This window comes from Cydia strobilella, chromosome 8 (genome assembly GCF_947568885.1).
Source record: "Cydia strobilella chromosome 8, ilCydStro3.1, whole genome shotgun sequence".
In the NCBI taxonomy this organism is placed as follows: Eukaryota; Metazoa; Arthropoda; class Insecta; order Lepidoptera; family Tortricidae; genus Cydia; species Cydia strobilella.
Genome location: NC_086048.1, coordinates 5,199,746 through 5,223,965, shown reverse-complemented (window position 1 = coordinate 5,223,965; position 24,220 = coordinate 5,199,746). Strand labels below are relative to the sequence as shown.

The 24,220-nt window shown below is 37.0% G+C and overlaps 1 protein-coding gene across 1 annotated transcript in view; it reads left to right on the top strand.

The window, feature by feature from the left end:
* Positions 1-9: 9 nt before the first annotated feature.
* The window catches only part of LOC134743519 (uncharacterized), a 99,173-nt gene continuing 74,962 nt past the window's right edge, over positions 10-24,220 (top strand). Inside the window, exon 1 of the mRNA XM_063677006.1 lies at positions 10-275. Within this exon, the coding sequence (XP_063533076.1) occupies positions 205-275 (71 nt within the window). The 5' untranslated portion in view covers positions 10-204. The remainder of the gene's footprint in view (positions 276-24,220) is intronic.

The following is a 24,220-nucleotide window of genomic DNA, read 5'->3' as shown; positions in this document are numbered from 1 at the left end:
GTTTTGCGCGTAGCCGAGTGCCTAGATAATAAATACGTCCTCGATGTGTGATAGATAGTTGTTATCGGCCGGCTACTTGTGCGGCTTGACTAAACAATGTTAATCAGTACTATGTCGTGTGGCAGGCGCTTCGTTTGCTCAATTATCGTGTGATAATAGACGGTATGAGTATGAGTGTTTAAGCCCTTGCTTGTAGTGTTGACCATGACTAGGTCCAGCTACCGACCCCTGGTGCCCCGGTCTTCAAACAACTCCCTGGACAACCGCGAGACCGGGTGAGTTCTAATTTTAAATTACGAACATGTGATTGACCGTGAAACTTGTTTTGTTTATGTTGCATGCGTAATAACTAACCAGAATTAAAAACCTGATGTTTCTGATATACCTAGAAGAAATTAGTAGGTAAGGTAATGTAGGTATTAAATTCCCTTGATGGTCTAGAATAATATTCCGTCGGATGCTATCGCGCCTTATTGTTTATATCGGTTACTTTGCTCTTGAGTTATTTTATGGGAAGAATAATAGTATAAGTTTTCCATGTATATGTAGTTAAATATGCGTAGGTGCTCATGAGGTTCAAGTCCTTTATCCACACCTACCTACCTAGGTACGTGTAATACGACCACTTCTCTGGAAAGACCACTAACTCCTTAATTTGAAGACATATATATTACAAAGATACCTACTTCGCTGTATCGCCATTATGTTAACAATATTTGGTCTCTCTTTATTTTATGTAAAAAACGTTTTTACCTACAATAAAGGCTATGAAAGAATGATGAATTACGAGTTTGATTAATGAATAAAGATAGGTAATTGCGAAGATGATCTCACCTGAGATGTACGGCGGTCAAAGAATAGCCTTATCTTATATCGTAATTAAATTATCGTAATTAAAGTATATATGTACATGGTTAGTTACGTAGGTACCCATTGATGTAGGTAAACATACATACTAGGTACTAAAACTAAACGTTTCTTCGGTGTTAAACACTTTACCTAATACTTGTGTGTAAGTTTCCCTATCTATTTACAAATTTGATTCACAAATATTTCTGGAACTCTGTAACAGTCAGAGATAATGCAGGGAGGAAAAAACAACGCAATTCTGAATGAGTAGGTAAGTACATTATTATCCATCTGTATTCGTTGCTTGGTTAAATAGATCACCCAATTTACGAAATACTTTCGACTTAATCTAACTCGCAAAAGTCGCAAATAAACACGGAGAAAATCTCGATTTGTGTTTCAATCTCGAAATGGGTTTGAACTGGTTTTGATATGACCTTTAATATCACTCGTGCTGATTGGTGCATGCAAAATGAAGTAAATAAAACCCGTGCGTGAAATGTGCGCCAATCACCAAGACGACCAAGTCGCATCAAAACAATAACACATTGTTAAAATCTGAATCGGGTATTGGGCAGGTAAGGCAATTTATCGGTTAATAACCGAATATTAGCCGAATTTTCATACAAAAAAAAACCGGTTTTGCGTTCCCTAGGGCACACCTATCATTCCGATTATATCTAACGATAACCACCCTATTCTATAGTAGAAAAAGTAAGAGCGAATCGCCTAGCGTGGTACGGGGCACGGGCATGTGATGCGAAAAGTCATGTGACGAGCAAGGTATTACGAATAAATGTGGAGGGAAGTAACGGGAGAGGAAAACCGAGGAAAAGGTGGATGGACTGTGTGAGAGATGATATGAAACGAACACGAATGATGAGATGACGGGCGAGAGAGTGGTACCTATGAAAGAAAACGACATGCTGCGCCGACCCCAAGTGAATGGGATAAGGGCAAGCGAATGATGATTTTACTATACTAAGGTAAGGTGTATCGACCGGGATATGGACCGTGATTACCTTTTGTATTGTTTTCGAGCTCCCGATATTTCGACGTATGTATAGTAAAACTAACCGTGAATCAGTCAAAACTGTAAGACTATTACTTGTATGGAATCTTCATACTGTTAGTCTTGCCCCGAGCAAAATAAACTATCTTAGTCTTACCCCACCTTACATTTTTTAAAGTCCTGTTTGATTACTTAATTAATGATAAAAACAGCCATATACTTAACATATAATTAGGTAGACGAAATGCTATATGATAAATACAAAACCCTCAAAGATTAGATCGTGCTTACTAGCGTGCTACTACGTGCTAGTCGATAATGCAGTTTAATGATAAGATTCAGCAAGTAAATATTATAAATATGATAAGATTCTATTGTATCTAATCATTTTGTTAGCATGACTAGGGCATCCAATGTCGGACAAGTTTCAATACCGGAATTAAAACCGGTATTGATATTGAGAGCCCTTTAAGTCTTTTTTAGGGTTCCGTACCCAAAGGGTAAAAATGGGACCCTATTACTAAGACTCCGCTGTCCGTTTGTCCGTCTGTCACCAGGCTGTATCTCATGAACCGTGATAGCTAGACAGTTGAAATTTTCACAGACGATGTATTTCTGATGCCGCTATAACAACAAATACTAAAAACAGAATAATATAAATAATTAAATGGGGCTCCCATACAACATACGTGATTTTTTTGCTGTTTTTTTCCGTGATGGTACGGAACCCTTCGTGTGCGAGTCCGACTCGCACTTCGCCGGTTTTTTCTGTTTGTATCATATTTTTTGTTTGTTGGAAATTCCGATTCAGAAAATACACAATATTATTGTTTAAACAATAGTTTCAATAAGAATAAAAAAAACAACAATCACAATTTTAGTCTTAATTTTTTTTATAAAGCGAAACTAAGAAATCCAATGTCCAAGATTTCGATATTGGTCCTCTTCAATTCCGGTAGAGTACCTATTGCAAATTGCAATATCATTGAAATCGGTCCTATTCCGGAATTACGGTTTTCTTGCCCTTTTCAGGACGTATTTTAGATTTGAGCCTCTGCTGACTGTTATATTGTAGATATATTCTTTGAAACGATTTCCGACTAAACGTTCATGACAGACGGACGACTTGATTGCATAAAGTGTTCGTTTTACGGGTTTACGAACTTAAAAAACTACTTATTGGACACGGTGTAAGAAACAAAATCTGAAAAAACATGCACAGATAATTAAGATATTTTACAGTACATATGGTGCTACTTTTCTGCACTAGTGCGTAAATTAGCACATTTCGTAACTATGTCAAAAATTGAAACTGCCATATGTACTGTAAAACGTTGTACGATACACGTGCGAATAGGTAATTCGCAACTCGTGTCGATTTAAAACACTCCCTTCGGTCGTGTTTTAATTTATCGCCACTCGTTTCGAATTTCCTCTTTTTTGCACTTGTATCGTAAATAACTATTATAAAATTATCGTGGCTGGCTATATTTCCATACGTAGTTGTTATATTCAATTTGTTTCCATAAGGAATCGGTAGGTACACGTATTTCGTTACGGCTCGTACCGCGTACGTTACGTTACGGTACGTTGCCCACTTGGCGGGCTGCCAACACGTTTTCTAGAGTCATACAGATTCAGTAAGGATGGCCATACGTATACATCTTCATCTTCATTGCTGCAGACGTCATTTTCTAACGCTAATGCTAACGAGAGACGATATATTTGTGCTGTACTTACCAAACTATGGACCCAGAGAGTCTGCAATAAATGATTTTTATTTTATTTTATTTATTATAATAAATAATGTCAAAACGGAGACGGAAAGATAAGTAGGATTTAATTCTCCAACACTTTGTTCCTCAGTTAGATTAATAAATTAATACCTATAATTAGTCCACGACCTGTCGACCCTCATGAAATTGAAATGAAAATTAATGAAAAAACATAACAGTACATATGGGGCTACTTTCTCGCACTAGTGCGTAAAAGTGCACTTTTCGTGCATATGTCGAAAGTTTAAAGGGCCATATATGTACTGTAAAACGTTGTACGATACACGTGCGAATAGGTAATTCGCATCTCGTGTCGTTTTAAAACACTCCCTGCGGTCGTGTTTTAATTTATCGCCACTCGTTTCGAATTTCCTCTTTTCCGCACTTGTATTATAATAGTAGATTGTTAACCAAGTGCTGAAAGTCACCCATTTCTGACGAGATATTTTGGCGCTCGAACGAAGTGAGAGCGCCAATGGTTCGAGTCAGAAATGGGTGACTTTCACCCGAGTTAAACACTCTACTTTTCATATCGAATACGAGGAAAGTAAAAAAACCGGCCAAGTGCGAGTCGGACTCGCGCACCGAGGGTTCCGTACTTTTTAGTATTTGTTGTTATAGCGGCAACAGAAATACATCATCTGTGAAAATTTCAACTGTCTAGCTATCACGGTTCATGAGATACAGCCTGGTGACAGACAGACAGACGGACAGACGGACAGAGGGTCCCGTTTTTACCCTTTGGGTTATGGAACCCTAAAAAAAACACAGACCGAAAATTTTATAATATGTTTATTCAATGTATACAATTATTTGAAATTAATGGAAAAATTAGAGCAATTTGCAAATTTAAATGTAACATTTTTGCCTGGAATATTCACATTAGATATAGTTTGTGAGATATGACTTTCGTTTTGAGGTATATCAGTAAACGTCGGAGAAGGCATTCTTATGTTGGTCAGTGACGCTCGTAGATTGTCTTTTACTGGGTCCAAGACCTCTTCTGTACTTATATATTCGTGTTTATTAAAGTCTTTTGAACTGCCTGGACGCGGCGTAGTGCAATGTAGGTTTATTTTATTAGAAGATATTTTTTCCTTATTCTGCACTACAACAGGTACAGTTTGCGAGACTTGAGTGGTGTTTTGAGGTGCATCAGTAAATATTTGATAAGGTATCGTTGCGTTTGACGCTGGTTGATTCACCTTTACTGGTATAAATACTTCTTTGGTACGTAACTTTTGGAACTCAGCATAGTCTTTGGATGTACCTGGACGTGGCGAAGCGCTACGTATGTTTATGGTATTTGTAATTTTATTAGATATTTTGGACTTATTTTGCACTGAGTCCTCTATATACCCTTCTGCCACTGTGCTCGACTTCCATCCGCCGTGCCTTTTCACCATTGTCAAGTCGGCCCCAGAATCGGCTAATAGAGTTGCAGATGTTCTGCGAAAACAGTGTCCTGAATATAGATCAGGGTTTGGCAGTTTCAAAAATTCTGCAATTTTTCTGGGCATATTTGAGATTTTGTTTCTCCCAATATTTTGTCTTAGACATCTTCCTCTCTGGTAGTTAATAAAAAAACGATTTGTTTGTAAATTAACGGGGCGAAGCGCTTGATATTTTAACACAATTCGAACGAATTCTTCCCTCACAACGAATATTCGGTCGATTTTTGTTTTTGTATTGAGAAGCTTTACCAATAATAATTCACCGTGCTTTTCTACGTTGTCTACTGTTATGTTTGTAAGTTCAATGCCTCTGCAAGCACCGCATATACCCAAAATTAGCGCCACCTGAAAACAAAACAATTATAATTAGAGATACTTAGGTATTTGTAAATTACGTAGGTATTTGGCAAAAGCTATTTTTTTACCATTTCTATAGAAATTTAATTACATTCACACTAAAAATATGATTTTTTTATTACCTTAGTTGCCAAATAAACATCATCAGGGGCTTCATTTAAGAAGGTTTCTATCTCATTTGCAGTAAAAATCTTGGACTTTTTGCTTTTAAAGCCATCCGACTGCCTTTTTAGAAAAGATGTCAGCTTACTGTAGTTCTTTAAATTCACATCATGTTTGGTGCTTAAAGTGGCTTTAAGCATCGAATATATACTCCACAGCGTTGATGGTTTTAATTTCTTCGATAAATCACTGAAATAAGTTAGCATCACACTTTCCGAGAATGATTTTACTCTCTTTTCGGACCGCCATTTTATAAAATCGGTATATGATTTCATATATCTTTCTTTTGAAATTTGCGGTAAAAGGCCTTCCACGATAGATTGGGCTTCTGTTCTGATTAAATCAGGCGTTAAGTCGGTTTCAGAATCACTGGATGAACTCATTTTAATCGCGAAAAATAATTTTACTTACATTCGCCTTACAATACAAAAGTTCGCACTAGTTTTGCTTCCCCGCTCTTTTACTTTTTTAGGCGTTGCGTAACTTTTTTCAAGCACCATAATGCAAGTAATCATTTTTTACGCGCGTTTGCGGTGAATTAATCGGTGTCTTAAATAGTATATTTCTTCTTCTTCTAAAAACGTCGCCTTCGAACGAGAAAGAGATATCTCTTTCTCGCTCTCATTTATGGGTACGGCGCACCGTGACCTTGGTGCGGTGCGGTAGTCTGATACGGCCATTTAATATTAAACGCTTGTTTTTTGTGAAAAACTAGTAATAAATATTCACATATATTACAATAATTATAATTACTATTGTAATTTGAATATTTTCATATTATTTGTATTTATTATTTGGTTGTATTAGTTTAAGTGTGGCTGTATGCGTTTCTGCCTTGGCTCACATGCAGAGCTTTAAGTAAAAAAGGTTTGTAGGTGCATTCCACTTGTCACCACCTCATAGAGCCTAGTGAATACTTCAGCTAAAATAAAAGTAATGAATTTACAACATATACTTATTTTATAACTCATAAAATAAATTCCATGAACTAGTAAAAATAAAATTATTTCCCTTTGTCAGTGGCGGGGTAAGTATTGATATTAATTAGAATGATTTCCCGCATAATGCTTATGAGGCGAGGACTAATTGGAACACACTACTTTTCTGCACTAGAGCAGAAACGTATCACTTTCTGCGCACTTTTTAGAACAACAACGACCCACTTTCAGAGCATGAGATATGAAAATAAATATTATTGATAACAATTGTTGAACAGCATGAACACACTAATAATATTAGTCTGACTTTTAATTATCTATGGGCGTGTTGCGGCAAGCAAGAAAGCATACTCAATTTCATGGTAGATGGCGCTGCGCTGCACACATCGCGCGCTACGGGTTTCCTGCGACCTATATAAGCGCGGCCATTGTCAAGCTTTTTTTTTTTGCAATATCCTTCAAAGAAATAACATGTCATGTATACGCGTCTAATTTATTAATAATATAATTGTGTTGCAAATCGGCGTTTCAATTCTTATTTCACGTTATGAGGAACTAGAGTTTACAAAGTGGTCCATTAGAGCCGGAAATATAGTGAATTAGTGGTGAAAAACGAACAATCGCAGTGAAATAAGAATAATTTTGAGAGATTATAGACGTCACGCATCGAACATTCTAGAACAAAATAAATGAAGAAGGAACAAGAGTGAAAAAACAAAATACGAACAATGATGAGAAAAAATACTAAAAATACGAGAAATAAACGATGAATGAATAATATTTACGAGGTTTCAGTGCATAAATACAATAAATAACCATATCGAGTACCGCGAGAACAATAATTGAGTGATTTTCGTAAAAATAGTCGGCGCTTCGGTGTAAACAATGGACATAAAACTGTGAAAATACATCGAGATTCGTAATAATTTTGAAGAAAACGTGTAAAAACGAGCAAAGCTACGAACATTTAGTGTTTTTCAAGCCAAAAGAGTGAAGATTCAAGATATTCCGTAAGATTTTACTACATAACCTACAAAATGGATACTTACGTGTCGGAACAAGAAATTACTTACGAATTAATAAGAAAGATCGGGATAAACTTCAAGAAGCAAGGAAAATCACGTATTACGAAAGGCTATGTACAAGCTAGAATTGATACATTGAACGAGTATTGGCAGAAATTTCAAACAAACCATTTCCAAATCTTGAAATATGCAACTACGGCTCAGAAAAAGGAGCATAATTACTTCACAACCGACCTGTACTCCAATGGAGAAGAAGAGTATTTTGTGATTAAAGGAGAGTTATCGGATACTATCGAGCTATTCAACAAATCCGAAACTTTGAGTGAGCAACCGCAATCGCAACCGCAATACAAGTCAACGTCGGAAGTAAACAAGCATTCTACGCAAGAGGTGAAGCTTCCAAAAGTGATCCTGCCCCAATTCTCTGGAGATTATCAAGAATGGACGTCATTTAGAGACCTGTACACGTCGCTCGTTCATAATAAAACATCGCTGAGCAAGGTACAAAAACTTCATTACCTGAAATCAAGTGTCACCGGTGAAGCTGAACAATTATTGAAGCATCTGCAAATAACCGAGAAAAACTATGATGTTGCATGGGAAACTTTAGACAAGAGGTACAACAACAAACGCATGATAGTAAATACCATCTTGAATAGATTTATGAATCAAAAGAAAGTGTACAACGGCACATCTAGATCTATCAGAGAGCTACTCGATACTACCCAAGAATGCCTGAACAGCCTTAAAAACAACGACGTAAAGATTAACGAGTGGGATACTATCGTGATTCACATTATACTCAACAAATTGGATGACGAGACGCGCAAACAGTGGGAAGAGGAGATAAAAGCGCTACCTGTACAAGAGTTGCCGAAACTAGAGAAGTTTACAACCTTCTTAGAGACACGTTTCAGAGTGTTAGAAATGGTTCCATCTACAACCTATTCGAAGGACAGAGAGAGAGCTATCGTGAGACAGAGATCCTTTCTAACAAGCCCCGCTACAACTACAATACAGTGTTCCTACTGCAAACAAAACCACTTCACCTATCTATGCAAAGAATTTGCAAACCTAGATGTCAACAACAGAGTTCAACATGTCCAAAAGGAAAGACTTTGCTTTAACTGCATGTCATCAAAACATAATGTGAAAAATTGTAAATCCAGAGTATCTTGTCATCATTGCCAAAAAAGACATCATTCTTTACTTCATTTTGAAAACCAACCAACTGAGAAGAGAGAAAATCCAATACAATCTACATCGAGAGAAACCGCTACAAATTTGAGAGAAGAGACTACTACAAAACCTTCAGATACACCAAAAATAAGAAACTACCTTATCACTCAGAATCATACTGCGCTCATGGCTACCGCACTAGTAAACATTAAGACTGGCCATGGTATACAAGTTCTACGAGCACTCATTGATCCCTGTTCACAAGAATCATTTATAAGTGAAGCAACTGTCAAACAATTACAGCTGCGAAGAAAACCAGCTGATGGATTAGTTACCGGAGTGGGTCATATGTCAACAAGAATCAAGTCCGCTACAGATATAGAAGTTTACTCAAGGTTCAACGACAACTTCAAAGTCAACTGCACAGCCTACATTGTTCAAGATGTCACCGACAATATGCCTGAAGTCCCAATCAATCCACAGAAATGGAGTCATCTGCAATACTTGTCACTTGCAGACCCAACTTACCATACACCAAGCAACATTGATCTACTACTTGGAGTTCACATCTACACAGACATTTTGATGAACGGAGTGATTAAAGGAGAACCAGGTACTCCCATAGCACAACAAACTCGCTTGGGATACATCCTGTCAGGAGGTCAGTTGAACAACAACCACATGAGAGAGTTCAAAAGCATGCATCTGAACATAACATTAGAGAAGATGGTAGAAAAATTTTGGGAGACAGAGAGATTAGAGTCAGAGGAAAACGACACTCTCACCCCACAAGAACTTCGAGCTGAGAACATTTATCAAGATACAGTAGCAAGAGATACAAACGGAAGGTACATCGTATCACTTCCATTCAAGTGTGACAAACCTACTTTACCAGAGAATTCGAGAGAAATCGCACTGAGAAGATTCATGAGCACTGAGAGCAGATTAGAAGCAAACACAAAATTGAGAGAATCCTACAATGAAGTCATGAGAGAGTACATAATGTTACAACATATGGAATTAGTTGAACGAGATGAACCTATGAGAGAGCCAGACAGAAGAGTATACCTGTCACATCATCCTGTGATCCGTGAAGATAGAGACACTACTAAGCTTCGGGTAGTTTATGACGCTTCATACAGAGGAGCCAACGGAGTAAGCCTCAACTCAGAACTGCTAATTGGTCCGTCACTTCTGGGAGATCTTCGAGACATTCTTATGAGATGGAGAACGCATAAAGTCTGCTTTGTCGCCAATGTCATCAAAATGTACCGGCAGATCCTTGTAAGAAGAGAAGACACAGACTTTCAGAGAATACTTTGGAGATTCAGCCCTGATGAAGACATAAGAGAGTATAGAATGCTAACTGTAACCTTCGGAACAGCATGTGCACCATTCTTAGCAATCAAAACCCTGAGACAGATAGCAATCGATGAGGCAAACACACAAGATTATGCACAAGCTCGAGAAATCATCAACCATTCCTTCTACATGGATGATGTACTGTCAGGGGGAAATACAATAGAAACCGCAGTAGAGGCTAAACGTCAACTGACAGAAGTACTAAGAAGAGGAGGCTTCGAGTTACAAAAATGGTCTTCAAACAGCAAAGAATTCATAAACACAGTAGAACCAGAGAAGAGAGCGAAGAATTCTGAGATAGACATCAACAAAAAAGAGACAATCAAAACATTAGGAATCACTTGGAACTCAAACGAAGATACCCTCTTAGTAACAAACAAAATCAACACTTTATCTGAGCAGCGAGTAACAAAGAGAAACGTCTTAACAGTCATCGCTTCCCTGTTGGATCCAATGGGTTGGCTAGCACCATCTGTAGCCATGGCGAAAATATTTCTACAGAAGACCTGGTCAAGAGAATTATCATGGGACACAGAGTTACCTGAAGACTTGAAGACAGAGTGGAAGACTTTCTGCAGAGGCATAGAGCACCTGTCAGACGTGAAGCTTGAGAGATGGATCGGAACGACCAACAACAGCGAGTTAGTAGAACTGCATGGCTTTGCTGATGCATCAATGTCAGCCTACGCAGCAGTAGTCTACAGCAAAGTAATCCAACCAGACGGAGAAGTCAAAATATCACTCATCATGGCAAAAACAAAAATCTCACCGTTGAAAAAACAACTCACTTTGCCCCGTCTTGAACTGAGTGCAGCACTGCTACTGAGCCAACTACTGAAACACGTCGCTACAGCTATGAGAATCGAGCACAACCATACATACGCTTATTCAGATTCAAAAGTAACCTTAGCCTGGATTCTCGGAGACCCGCTGAAGTGGACAACATTTGTGAAAAACCGAGTCATTGCAATCAACAACAACATAGATACAACATGGTCGTACGTGAACACAAAAGAAAACCCTGCAGATCCAGCATCGAGAGGAGTCACACCTGAGAAATTAAAAGAACATACACTATGGTTTCAAGGCCCAACATTTTTACATCAAAGAGAATGGAGAAGAGAACACTATGAAGTAGAAGATACAGATCTAGAAACAAGAAAATCTATCAAATGCGCAACTACTACCTTGTCAGAGAAGACTCAGAAGACAGAAGATTTCATACTTACAATTTCAAAGAGATATTCATTATTGAGAAAACTCATCTCAGTCATAGCCTACTGTAGAAGATGGCTTATCTTAAAAAACAAACATGTAAAAGAAAACTTACCTCAATATGTAACTCATGATGAGCGAGAAGAAGCACTTACAACATGTATCAAGCTTTCTCAACAACTAGAATTTCCACAAGAAATCGAAGCTCTGAGAAATCACACAACATTGAAGAAAAGAAGTCGTTTACTGTCATTTACGCCCTTTCTCGATGACAAACAAATCCTGAGAGTTGGAGGAAGATTGAAACATGCAGATTTAGAGTTCCTGAGCAAACATCCAATTATCCTGTCCAAGAACAACGTACTGATACCACTTTTACTTAACGACGCACACAAGAAGACGTTGCATGGAGGCCCTCAACTGATGACTACATATCTTAGAGGAAGATACTGGCTGATTGACGCAGGAAACACTATAAAAACATACGTGAGAAATTGCTTTCCTTGTGCTAAACAAAAAGCAAAGACAGTAACTCAACTGATGGGTGACTTACCTGAGATACGAGTGAAGCCGTCAAGAGCGTTCCTTACAACTGGTGTAGATTTCGCAGGTCCAGTAAACGTGCGCATGAGCCCTGGACGAGGAACAAAGACTTTCAAAGCATATATAAGCATCTTCATCTGCATGGTAACTAAAGCAATACATATAGAATGTGTGAGCAACATGTCTATGGAAGCGTTCATGGCAGCATTTAGAAGATTTACATCACGAAGAGGATTCGTCAAGGAGATGTGGAGTGACCACGGGACTAACTTCATTTCCTCGAGCAAAGAAATACTAGAGACTTGGAGACTTGGCAAGTCAACAATCCCTGTTGAACTAGCAGCCCTACTAGATACAGAAGGCACCAAGTGGAAGTTCATCCCTCCTGGATCACCAAACCATGGCGGATTGTGGGAGGCCGGAGTCAAGAGTATCAAGTTTCATCTTAAGAGAACTCTCGGAGACGCTACACCTACCTTCGAAGAATTTACAACTCTTTTGAACCAGGTCGAGGCTTGTCTGAACTCAAGACCTTTATCACCGCTGAGCGATCATCCTGATGACCTAGAGCCGCTGACACCAGCACATTTTCTTGTCGGAGAACCGTTAGTCACCATCCCGGAGAGAGATTTGACACAACATAAGACAAATTCATTATCAAGATGGCAAAACATTCAGAAAATGCTACAAATATTTTGGAGAAAATGGCAAACTGAATTTCTAACAAGATTACAAGAGAGACCGAAGTGGAAAATCAGAAAACAAGAGTTTAACGTCGGAGACCTCATACTAATTAAGGATCATAGATTACCTCCTAGTAAATGGCTACTAGGTAGAGTTGTACAGAAACACCCTGGACAAGACAACGTGACACGAGTCTACGAAGTCCGCACAGCAACTGGAGTGCTAACCCGCTCGATTTCGAAGCTCTGTCCACTACCAGATGTGAGAAGAAAGGATTCTGCTATTCTTTAGGCGGGAGTATGTTGCGGCAAGCAAGAAAGCATACTCAATTTCATGGTAGATGGCGCTGCGCTGCACACATCGCGCGCTACGGGTTTCCTGCGACCTATATTGTCAATTGACCATTGTCAAGCTTTTTTTTTTGCAATATCCTTCAAAGAAATAACATGTCATGTATACGCGTCTAATTTATTAATAATATAATTGTGTTGCAAATCGGCGTTTCAATTCTTATTTCACGTTATGAGGAACTAGAGTTTACAGGGCGTTATGCAAGGGAAGTAGGTAAATAGGTATGTATTTATTTTGGCTACTGAGCGTACTGTTGTTACTCTTGCACCTCAACCGCTTTAGATTTTTCATTTCTCATGCTCTGAAAGAGGGTCATTGTTGTTCTAAAAGGTGTGCAGAAAATGATACGTGTCTGCACTAGAGCATTTTACGTTCGATGTACGATTTTATTAATTTGTTTACAATAAGCAATTGAAATTTAAGTTTAAATGGATTTGTTATACAATTTCCATTCTAGTATTTGACTCTCCATTCCATAAATAACGATACTTTTGCCTGAATTGTTAATTCAAAGTACCCTCAAGAAATACTATAAAAATGTATACTTAGTCATGTTTTTTAAAAAACCCATGCATTTTACTTTTCTCGTATTCGAAATGAAAAGTAGAGTGTTTAACTCGGGTGAAAGGCATCATTTCTGCCTCAGACTCTTGGCGCTCTCACTGCGTTCGAGCGCCAAAATACCTCGGCAGGAATGAGTGCCTTTCATCCCTTGGTTAACAATCTACTATTTCACCACACCAGCTGTTAAAGGTTCTCTTGATTGTTCAAAAACTGATGAGAAAGTTGCATTTTATCCACATGTGCGGCAAAGTAATCGCAAATTTTGAATTGTTTCCCTAAGGAATTCAATTCTAAAATTGAGTTTTAAATGATGATTTTGAATGATAAATATTTAATAACATTCATTTTGAATTGATTTGATTTGATTTTGTTTGTTATTTTACAGTTAGTATTTTCCTTGTGTTGGTGTGGTGAAAATTTTGTTTAACGCTCGCGACGCTCGGGATCAATATTTGCACGAGGGTTAAACAACAACTTTGCCCCCTTGTAAAACAAAGAACTATTAATGGCCATTAATCAGTAGAGATTAACAGTAAAATTGCCCGAGTCAAGTCGTCAACGCTGCAGCAGTTATCGAAATCTGAATGTAACCTTTATTAATTTAAAAGAGGCGATAACGTTTATTTTGCTATACCACAGAATAACTAATAGTACTACCGGCTATACGGAGTTACAATACGCTGGCAATTACAAGTAAATAGGAAGATTAGGCATACCTAACTTGTTAGTTTTGACCCATTTCAAGGTATCGATAGGCTACAAACTTGGCAGAACCTTCAAATTGGCTCTGGTCCACTGGACTATACAGCCAAACCATTTTAAAACCGTATACAGTGTGTAAATCTAATACGGGTGAATCTCTTAACGGTGGTTAATATAGGACATAAGAAATGTAATTAGATAACTTTTACTTAGAATTGCAATTAAAATTTTATCCATACAAAATAATTCGGCCCGCAATGTAATGCAAACACACTCGCGTTAAACGCTCGTTGACAGTTACTTTCAAAAGCTCATATCGCGTATGTAATGTCATTATTGTCATTAACTGTCATGAGTGGGTAAATAAGTTATTATTTATTATTAATAACCAAGTATGATGCTTTTTATAAAGTTAGATACTCGTACACGTAATAATCAATTTATTTTAATACCTACCTATTAAAAGCACAGTTTAGCTTTGCTGGTTTCGCCGCAGATACATTCTCCACGTGTCTTCCTTGTATTTCATAACAGGATTCGGTCTTGTAATAGAACTGGTACTTCGTGAATAGCTGCTCCCTCCACTCCACCCTTCCAGACACGGGCAAACCTTCGCGAACTCGCTGTATCGCGTTTACAATTACCTACTCGAGCGTTTCTTGGTACAATTCGATCAGAGAATCGCTCTCTGTTGTACACAGCTAACGCTCGATTACCATTTTGTAATGCTTCACCGTAAATTAAAATCATGTCCAATTCGGGAGCAGTCAAAGTTGTTAAACGAGGCATTTTTATAACTTACGATTACTTCTGTATTGAATGACTGACATTGTCAAATCAAAGTTGAAATAAATAAAAAACATTTAACTTTGCCAAAGAGTTTGTCACGTTTTGAAACAATGTACCAAACTTTGTGGTGTTTAGACTGTTTAGTTAATTCTCGAAATCAATATTGGTAATAATACAATTATCAGGCGGGCCGTATACTTATTTCCCACCATCTGGTCAGACAAATGAAATACTAAGTGATATCATAATAGTTGTATTTACATAACAGTTGTCTTTACTGATATGAAATGCATTTTCAGAAAAGGTGCTATCAAAGTATGTCTATGCTCAGTATTAGGAATCATCACGTCAAGAACGTCAAGTGCTGTTATTGTGACTGATTAAAATGACATTAAGTAGATGAAGTCAGTTCTTTGTTGATAAAAATGATAAATAAATATCTTTAACATGCCTAGTACCAGTCTAGTCTACCAAAATAACCACAAAACATTAAACGCAGTGTAATACTAACATGTGATTGTTCCTGCAGATATTAGGTAAGTTTGTAAATGCGTAGTAATCGTTTCGAATAGATATTCTGGTAACGCAACCATGTTTACAGTACATTGCTGCTGATAAAATTTAAAAAAAAATAATTATGGGGTCACAGTAAAGTGTAGCTTAAAAAAACATCTTAATTAATGATTGCACTAATGAGTTCTATGTCTGATTTAATTTATCGCCCGTATTAGATTTACACACTGTATACGTAGAATAGAATATAAATTAATTTTATTCTATTCTAAGCTAATCGTCACAAAATTGACGGTCAATGTCAAATCCCATGCAATTTGTCAGGAATGTAACGGTTAGACGTTACTGAAACGCGACTTAAGTCGCGCTTTAAAGTACAAGTTAAAATAAAAATGCCCATCTTCAACGTTCATCTCTTAGGAAAATTATTTCCAGCCTATATATCTGTTACCTGTGTTGTCTGTGCTGTGCTTATTGTAAATCCTACTTATAATATCTAGACACAAAGCCTTATTAAATGCTTTTATGCCATACCAGTATATTTCTTCCGCCTTGTGACGCATGTATGGTGTGTTTCCTGGTTATACTTAACACTCTAGGCTCTCCTAGATGCCAAGGCCCAAGTCATATATATCATAGGTATTTTAGGTTATTTATATTTATATTTTTAAAATTATCCCGCTTTCAAAGTTAACCCAAAGCACCGTAAATAAGTGTAGTTTATCCTAGCATAGCAGTATAGGCATAAATTAGGCGGTCGGCAAGAGTCGCCTAAGATAACAGATAGACCTGTAACTATAGGGGTTTCTTGGTTTTGAAAAACGTATGCCTTTTTCTTTTTTAGCAGTCTAATATAGTTGGTCAAGCAAATCTTGTCTGTAGACAAAGGCGCGAAATTCAAATTTTCTATGGGACGATAACTTCGCGCCTACATTTTTTAAATTTGTCTCCTTTTTCTACTGACAAGATTTGCTTGACCAACTTATAGTACTATTATCGAAACAAATACCTACGTAATTCATTTATTATCTACACCTACACGAAAGCCTGCTTCCTACTTGACTTGAGCCAGGAATAGTTTTCACGCCATACTCTTTGGGGCTCAATGAGTTTTCCATTTCCCGCTACATTAGAGCGATACCAACTGGGGCGGAAATGCTACTTTATGGACGAGTTCATCATAGCTTTTTTTTATTTATTGTACCGTCTCAATTATATTTAATACAAACTGATAATATAAAATACTCGTAAATACAAAACTGGTATTCTGAAATAAAGATATTACTTTGTATTGGATAATCTAGAGACATATTCTGATTTAACACAATTTGTAAAAGTGTCGACTATTATGATATTACTCTGACACAACTCACAGTGCATCTAACGCGCACCAAAGTGCGAACTAGATGCGGAAATGACATGACTCCCCGTGCATTTTACGCGTATCATAACAAGATCAAAACCATTACAAATGTTTAGTCAGAATCTGCCTATTAAATATATTAAAACGGGTCACTCCTGTATTTTAAGTCGAATATTGCTCGACATGGTTCGCTTCATATCGAGTAGCTTCAACGGGAGCAATCGAATCGTTATAACCTGTTTTACTGTATTAAATACAGAATTGGAACTCTAGTCCATCAAAACAATTTGTATTTCAAATCGTGGTTGAAAGTAGGAAGGCGGGCATTAAAAACCAGTAAAGTTGTTTCAGTGAAACTAAGTCATTTTGTGGCTCTTTAAACAGTTTTAGTAGTTTCATTTTATTAGGTACATTGTACATTAGGTGGTAAAATATAGTCGAATAAAAACATTTATCGAATCAAGGCTGCTATTTGGCTTTAATGCCCGAGCTATTTTAGACTGGGTTAAATCAAAGTGTCAAAAGCAAAGGTCAAAAAAAACGTGCCTCGAAAATCAAGAAAATTTGATTCTCGTTCAGAGGGCGCTACTAGCTTTGACCTACTGTCGTATAGATGGCGTTGACGGTTTCGTTTGTTATTTAACAATTTTAACGCATATCAGTGAAAGAACATGGGTCAAATTCATAAAAATAATTAAATTAAAATAATTCATTTTTAGTTTTAAAGTGTGTCGACAGATGGCAGTGAATTTACTGGGGTTACAAAATTTACTATTGCAGTACCGCTCTAGTATAAGTTACTCTATAGTTAAATATAATAGTTATCAGCGGGGTCGGTAGATAATAAAATATTTCCGTTGTTTATTCTTCCAATTTTTAAAATAATTTATTTACATACAAGATATACGGGATCATCAGGATGTCCCAGAAGCATCACGTCACAGTGATACCGAAGGTAGGTCAAGTCAAGAGGAACCTAACCAGCCTTACATGACTCCAGTAAAAGTTGCACGGTTTTCGAGTTAATTGAGAATTTTCCCCTTTGTTTTAACATTTTTAGTACCTACCTACCAGCATCGATAACTCGAAAACCTTGCAACTTTTACTGGGATCATGTTCGGCTGGGCGAAATGCTTAACTGCATTACTCCACGGAAAATAAAACGCTGGTTAGGTTTAGGTTCCTCTTCAGTTGACCTACCTCCGGTGTCACTGTGACGTGGTTGTTCTGGGACACCCTGTGTACAGTGGTACTACTAAACGAAATTTATAACTAGCTAAAATCTAAAATACACCCAGCTCTATTAATATTGGATCAATACGCAATAGGTACAGGAGGCGTATTCCGAAATAATAATGTAATATCAATATTTTTAAAATTCAATATAACTCGGTAATATTTAATGTAAATTATGGTATTAATAATGCCTTATTTCAACACAAATTACACAACGTGAGGTGGGCCAGAGGCATGAGTCGACTAATTAGGACTGGATCCGACCCCTACGGGTTTTTTAAAGACATTTCACATAAAAAATACATTGTTTAAATTGTGTAATGTACGGAACCCTTGGAACGCGAGTCCGACTCGCACTTGGCCGGTTTTTATTAATGGTATCAGTCGATCAGGTTTGTTTTGAGGATCAGTGGGACCCATTGTCTTAAAGCAATACAACAATCACAAAAGATGGTCAAAGTCAAAGTCTGGCACCCGCACTTTACTGACGAAACGCTTCTAACAAAATGGCAATACATCGTGACGTCACCATGTAACGTCACTATTGCTTAGTAGCAGTTTCGATGTAGGAATGGAAAATAAGGAAATTGCGATTTTGTCGGTGAAATATTGCGTTTATGTATATTGTTGCTGTACAATATTTTTAAACATGTCAAGGTCAACTTTCGTCGCCTCCGCATTTTTCAGTCTCTTCGTTTTCCCGCCAAATGACAGACTAATGTACTCGTAGTCTTCATCGACGATCAAAGAAAACGTAAAAATGTATTGAAAGCCAGGCAACGCTTAGTCGCAGTGCAATGTAATAGTTATTTGTTATACAAGGGTGCAAAGTTGTATTTTACCCGCGAGTGTGGAATTGAAACACGAGAAGTAATAGTTATTTGTTATACAAGGGTGCAAAGTTGTATTTTACCCGCGAGTGTGGAATTGAAACACGAGCAAGCGAAAGGATTCTATAGTTGAATCCTGAGCGTAGCGAGTGATTTAACATACGAGAAGTAAAATACATTTGCACCCGTGTGTAACACAAAACTTTTCCCCACACTATAGCGAGGAAACTGCAACATCCACAGGCGTTAGATCATCTTAATCAACTGGAATCACTAATTTTTTTACGATATTATAACAAAAAACTGGAAATTCTGTACTTTTACGTAAGAAGTTTTTAAGTAAAATTTTTGTTGACAATGTTGACATTTCTGACGTATGAAATGTCAATGATGAGTTTTGAAATTGCATCGACTTAACTTGTGCGTTCAGAATTATATTTAACATAATTATTAAAAAACAAACGTTTATTATGGAATTTTAAGGTTTATGACTTAAAATCATTAAATAAAGCTAAATCTGGTATTTTTTATTAGATTCTCAAACCATTTATTTAATGATAATTAATATCGAACGAACCATTATTATGAGCGTTTTACGTTTTGTTATCTGTCAAGCTACTTAAACACGCTCCATCCAAGGTCAAATAACTTTCCCCACTAGTGGATAAAATGCGTTTTTCCCCGCTTGTTTTAAAGGATAAAAGACGGCTTTCCGAGTTAGTGAGGGGAAAAATACATTTGCACCCGTGTGTAACACAAAACTTTTCACCTCACTATAGCGAGGAAAGTGCAACATCCACAGGCGTTAGATCATCTTCATCACTGAAATCACTCATTTTTTTACGATATTATAACAAAAAAGTAAAAATTTTGTTGACAATGTTGACATTTCTGACGTATGAAACGATGCAATGCTCAATGATGCGTTTTGAAATTGCATCGACTCAACTTGTGCGTTCAGAATTATATTTAACATCATTATTAAAAAACAAACGTTTCTTATGGAACTGTAAGGTTTATGACATAAAATCATTAAATAAAGCTAAATTTGGTATTTTTTATTAGATTCTCAAACCATTTGTTTAATGATAATTAATATCAAACGAATCATTATTATGAGCGTTTTACGTTTTGTTATCTGTCAAGCTACTTAAACACGCTCCATCCAAGGTCAAATTACTTTCCCCACTAGTGGATAAAATGCGTTTTTCCCTGCTTGTTTTAAAGGATAAAAGACAACTTTCCGAGCTAGTGAGGGGAAAAATAAATAATTAGGTAGGGAACCTAAAACAGCAAATAGACCTACATTGATTCAACACTAATGACAGGTTCACGGGGGTAATTTTTGATTGGTATAATGATACACATAAGTGTTGTAACAATAAAGGGCAACATTGTTGACCCTAATGTCCGCTGGTTTTATTACAAATAGGGTTAATGTTCTAACTAAACATACATAAATCACAAAATTACCTAGGTAGGTAAATATGCCTTTATATACTTTATAACTACTCGTAGTAACTTCACACAATAGTTTGTGTAAAGAGAGCAATTAATTATAAACTGATATAGATGTTATATATTAAAGAACAAGTGACGAAGCCCTCCAGTGGTGAAGGCGCGTACTGCTCGCTCTTAGAGTTAGTCAAAGACGCCTAGTCTTAGTAAGATGGCATCATTAACAGAATATCAATTTTATCAATAGATTTTGGGAAATTTTTTCTTTGAGTAATTATTATATTTTATATTTTAGCATTTAAATTTTTTAGTAATTCGACAGCAATAAAAACCATCTGCAGATGCAATAAATCCCACTGTCGTCGCACTATGTATCCAATTTTTACACATTGATTAAACATCTCAAGAACCTGTATAATATATGTATATGTTTTCCGCAAAACAATAAATAGGTACCTGACTAACGATGTAAGTAAACAATTGACAGCTTAAATAATTTCTTCAGTCATTCGCAAAAAATATGTCTGCGGTCTAATTGCCGCGACCCATACAAATTGTATTATGAAAAGAGTAGTCATGGCAATTTGACGAAACCGCAGACATATTCTCTGAATTTAGTAATACATATTATTTTGGATTACGATAAAACTCATTAGTACATTTAATGTACAAAGTATATAAATAAAAAAGGAGCACACGAATTTCACCTACCTACCTATCTCTTCCCCAGCTTACAAATTTAAACAGTCTGTTTCATCTTCTCCCAACCACTTTCATCTCCGCAATCCTTTGAAAGTAAACCCTGTTCTCAATACTTAAAGTTCAAGGTCGAAGTACAATAAAGGTAAAAGCCCTATTGAGAAGACACTTCAGAAGCCTATAGGCTCTGTAGCGACCTTCACCTGGTCTCAAAGGCAATCCTTTGTCCGCTTTCAAGAGGAGCCTTGGGAACAATATCGGGTTTCAGTATTTTACTTGATCTTGAATGTCGATCTTAGTAAACAAGTTACTCGCGAATATCTTGTAAACGTTGTAAACTTACTGTGGTTTAGAGACGTTACGTTTTGTGACGAAATGTAGGTATAGGGTTTGACTTTACCATCAGTTTCGTAACTAACTATTACTAACCAGCCGTTAATGGTTCACAGTTATGTAAAAACGCCCTTAAGTATATTTAAGTTATGTGGGTATAAAATACCCACCTAACCGATTGAAACGACGAATTTATGTATCAGTAGATTTATGTGAAAAGGTACTGTTTTGGTACCTACGAACTTTTTATTTATTTAATATAAACTACACTGATAAACTATTATTAAAATGAAGTATACACTAAATAAATAAAGCTTACCCACCTATCTTATCCCCCAGATCTGTCCCCTGCAGAAGGGTGTCCATAAGGCTGGCTACATTCGCACGCTGAATTCATGTTGAATCAACTGAAACTAAATACTTATTATTGTTTTCATATTATTATTTTGCGTAAAACTGGGCTTACATTATTAATTTAATGCTCTGGCTGGCTTAAAATGTATTATACCACTTAAACCTAAATAAATTTCTAGAAATCGCCTCTGTGCTAACCTCTGTAGCTTATTTTACGATAACAAGACTATTAATAACAATTGATATGAGAGAAGTGATGGACATTATCGCTTATAAATAAACCGTTATCGCACCTCTGAAATGGCACTGACTTCTTTATTATTGCTTATCTATCTTGCGTGTTTCATTACTATCAATGAACTTATTACGCAGTTAAATAGCAAAAAGTTAATTACATTGAATATTTACCTAAGGGTAGTATTCCACCTATTTAACTTCTTTGTCCAATGTGCATTGCGTCTCACTCTCTCATTAAGCAAAATGTGAAACGCAAATACACATCTGCGAAGAATATTGGAGTTCTCAAGTAACATTAGGTCAGCGTGGGAACTATAGCCCGATCCCTTATGGCTGTTCCCGACGCCCTGCTGGTCGGGCCTAATAGCTAGTTGGCGATCATCCCTTAATATTCAGAAAATGAGCATTGAACAATCAACTTAAATTGCATATTTATTTAATGTAATCAACCCTAAACCTCTTCGTCGTTTCACAATGATTGGAAAAGAATAATGTCGTTACATTTGTTTATAGGGATTTTAAGAAAATCTTTAGTCATTGTTTTGTGTTCATCCGTTCTGGTCTTCATATTTTGAAGATTATTAGTCACCAATGCCCAAACGCTCAATCACGATTCGCTCGATCAAGGTATATCTATGTATAAGTGAAATTAAACTTACTGAAACGGTTGACTTTACAAACACGTTTACAAGCCAACGTTTAAAAATACATTTACATATTGTTAGTGTCTTAGAGATGTGTAAGTTGTATATTTTTGGAACATCTTTTAAAGATATTTGGAAACTAGAGCTACCGACATACCTGTTCTTGTTTGACAGATTTTCCTAATTTCTGAAAATTTACTCCGGTTGAACCAATTTGTGATTAGAGGTAGGTTTCGGACCACGCCATAAGTTTAAAACTACGTGGACCTCTTGTCGCTTTGCAGTGGCAATGGAAGTAGGTTGAGTCAACACGGCTGAAAAGAAGTAGGCTGCGGCTCGGCCCGGCTTTCAGCCATGTCATGAGGTCAAGTGCGGATTGGTGCGCTGCCGATGACTTGGAAAAGTTGGAAATACTACTACTTCCTGAGACAAAGCTTTTCTGCATGGGAACTAAGTGGGTAGTCTGAATGGCTCGAGCATTAACATATTGTTATGGAATCAAAGTGTTATTTGAGTTTCTGATAAAAAACGAGTTTTGCTCTTGATTAATATATCAACGTCACTTAGCAAAAGTAGCAAAACACTGCAAAGAACTGACAAGGTGCTCTAATAAAAGTTCCTCCAATCTACGTACACTACACTTCACGCACGAAAATCGTGGATCGGCGAGTGAGAAAGGGGTGTGTGTTCCTCATTCGTGCGTGAACTGTACTAAGCCTATTCCTCTTGTAATTTACAAAATTCAACGACCCGTGATAGATGAATGTTTCCGACGGCGACGTTTAAATAGCATTTCATTTTAACGTAAAACGAGAATATGACGAAGTTATGAAAATTTTATATAATCAGATTACGTCGGCGGCATGATAAAAGAGACAAAATACCTACGTCAAGAGAGCTCGGTGGATAAATGACGGGCATCAATTATAAAAGTTGACAAATTTTACTTTAAAATGAGCTATCATTTCACTAGGATAATAGATGTGTAAACTTTAACGCTGTAAAGTTATAGTAGGTAGGTACTACCTCTGTGCGTACTCCGAGATATCTTTTTTATTTATTTAGGAGGCTAACGAGCAGACGAATTGCCTGATGGTAAGCAATCACCGTCGCCCATGGACACCTGCAACACCTAATGACTCTACACGATGGACCATCATAGTCGCCCACTAAGATGGGCCAGCGTGTAGAGAGGATAGTGGTGTCGGATGGCGTATGGCCCATCCCGCCGCGCCATTTGTGGTCTACTCACGTCTTTTATCGTAAGTGTATACGAGTATAATTATTTCCTTTTCATTACGTTCATTTCATTCTAACATTAATTTCAAGATACGTACTCGGAACAGAAGTAATTGTCTGTGTTGGTGATATTTTACTACGCCTCTTCAAGTTTACGGTTTTCGCGCATTACGAAATATATCCTTAATTAACTTGCATCACCTCTGAAAACCAACTACATATTGAAATCAATTCTAATAATGCTACCTTGTTTCTTTATGGTTTAGGTTCAACTTCTTTTGGCACAAGTACTTAAGAGGAAAGAGACGGCCGCTTCTCTATCTAACGTAGTCCCCATTTTCCTCTCTGGATAT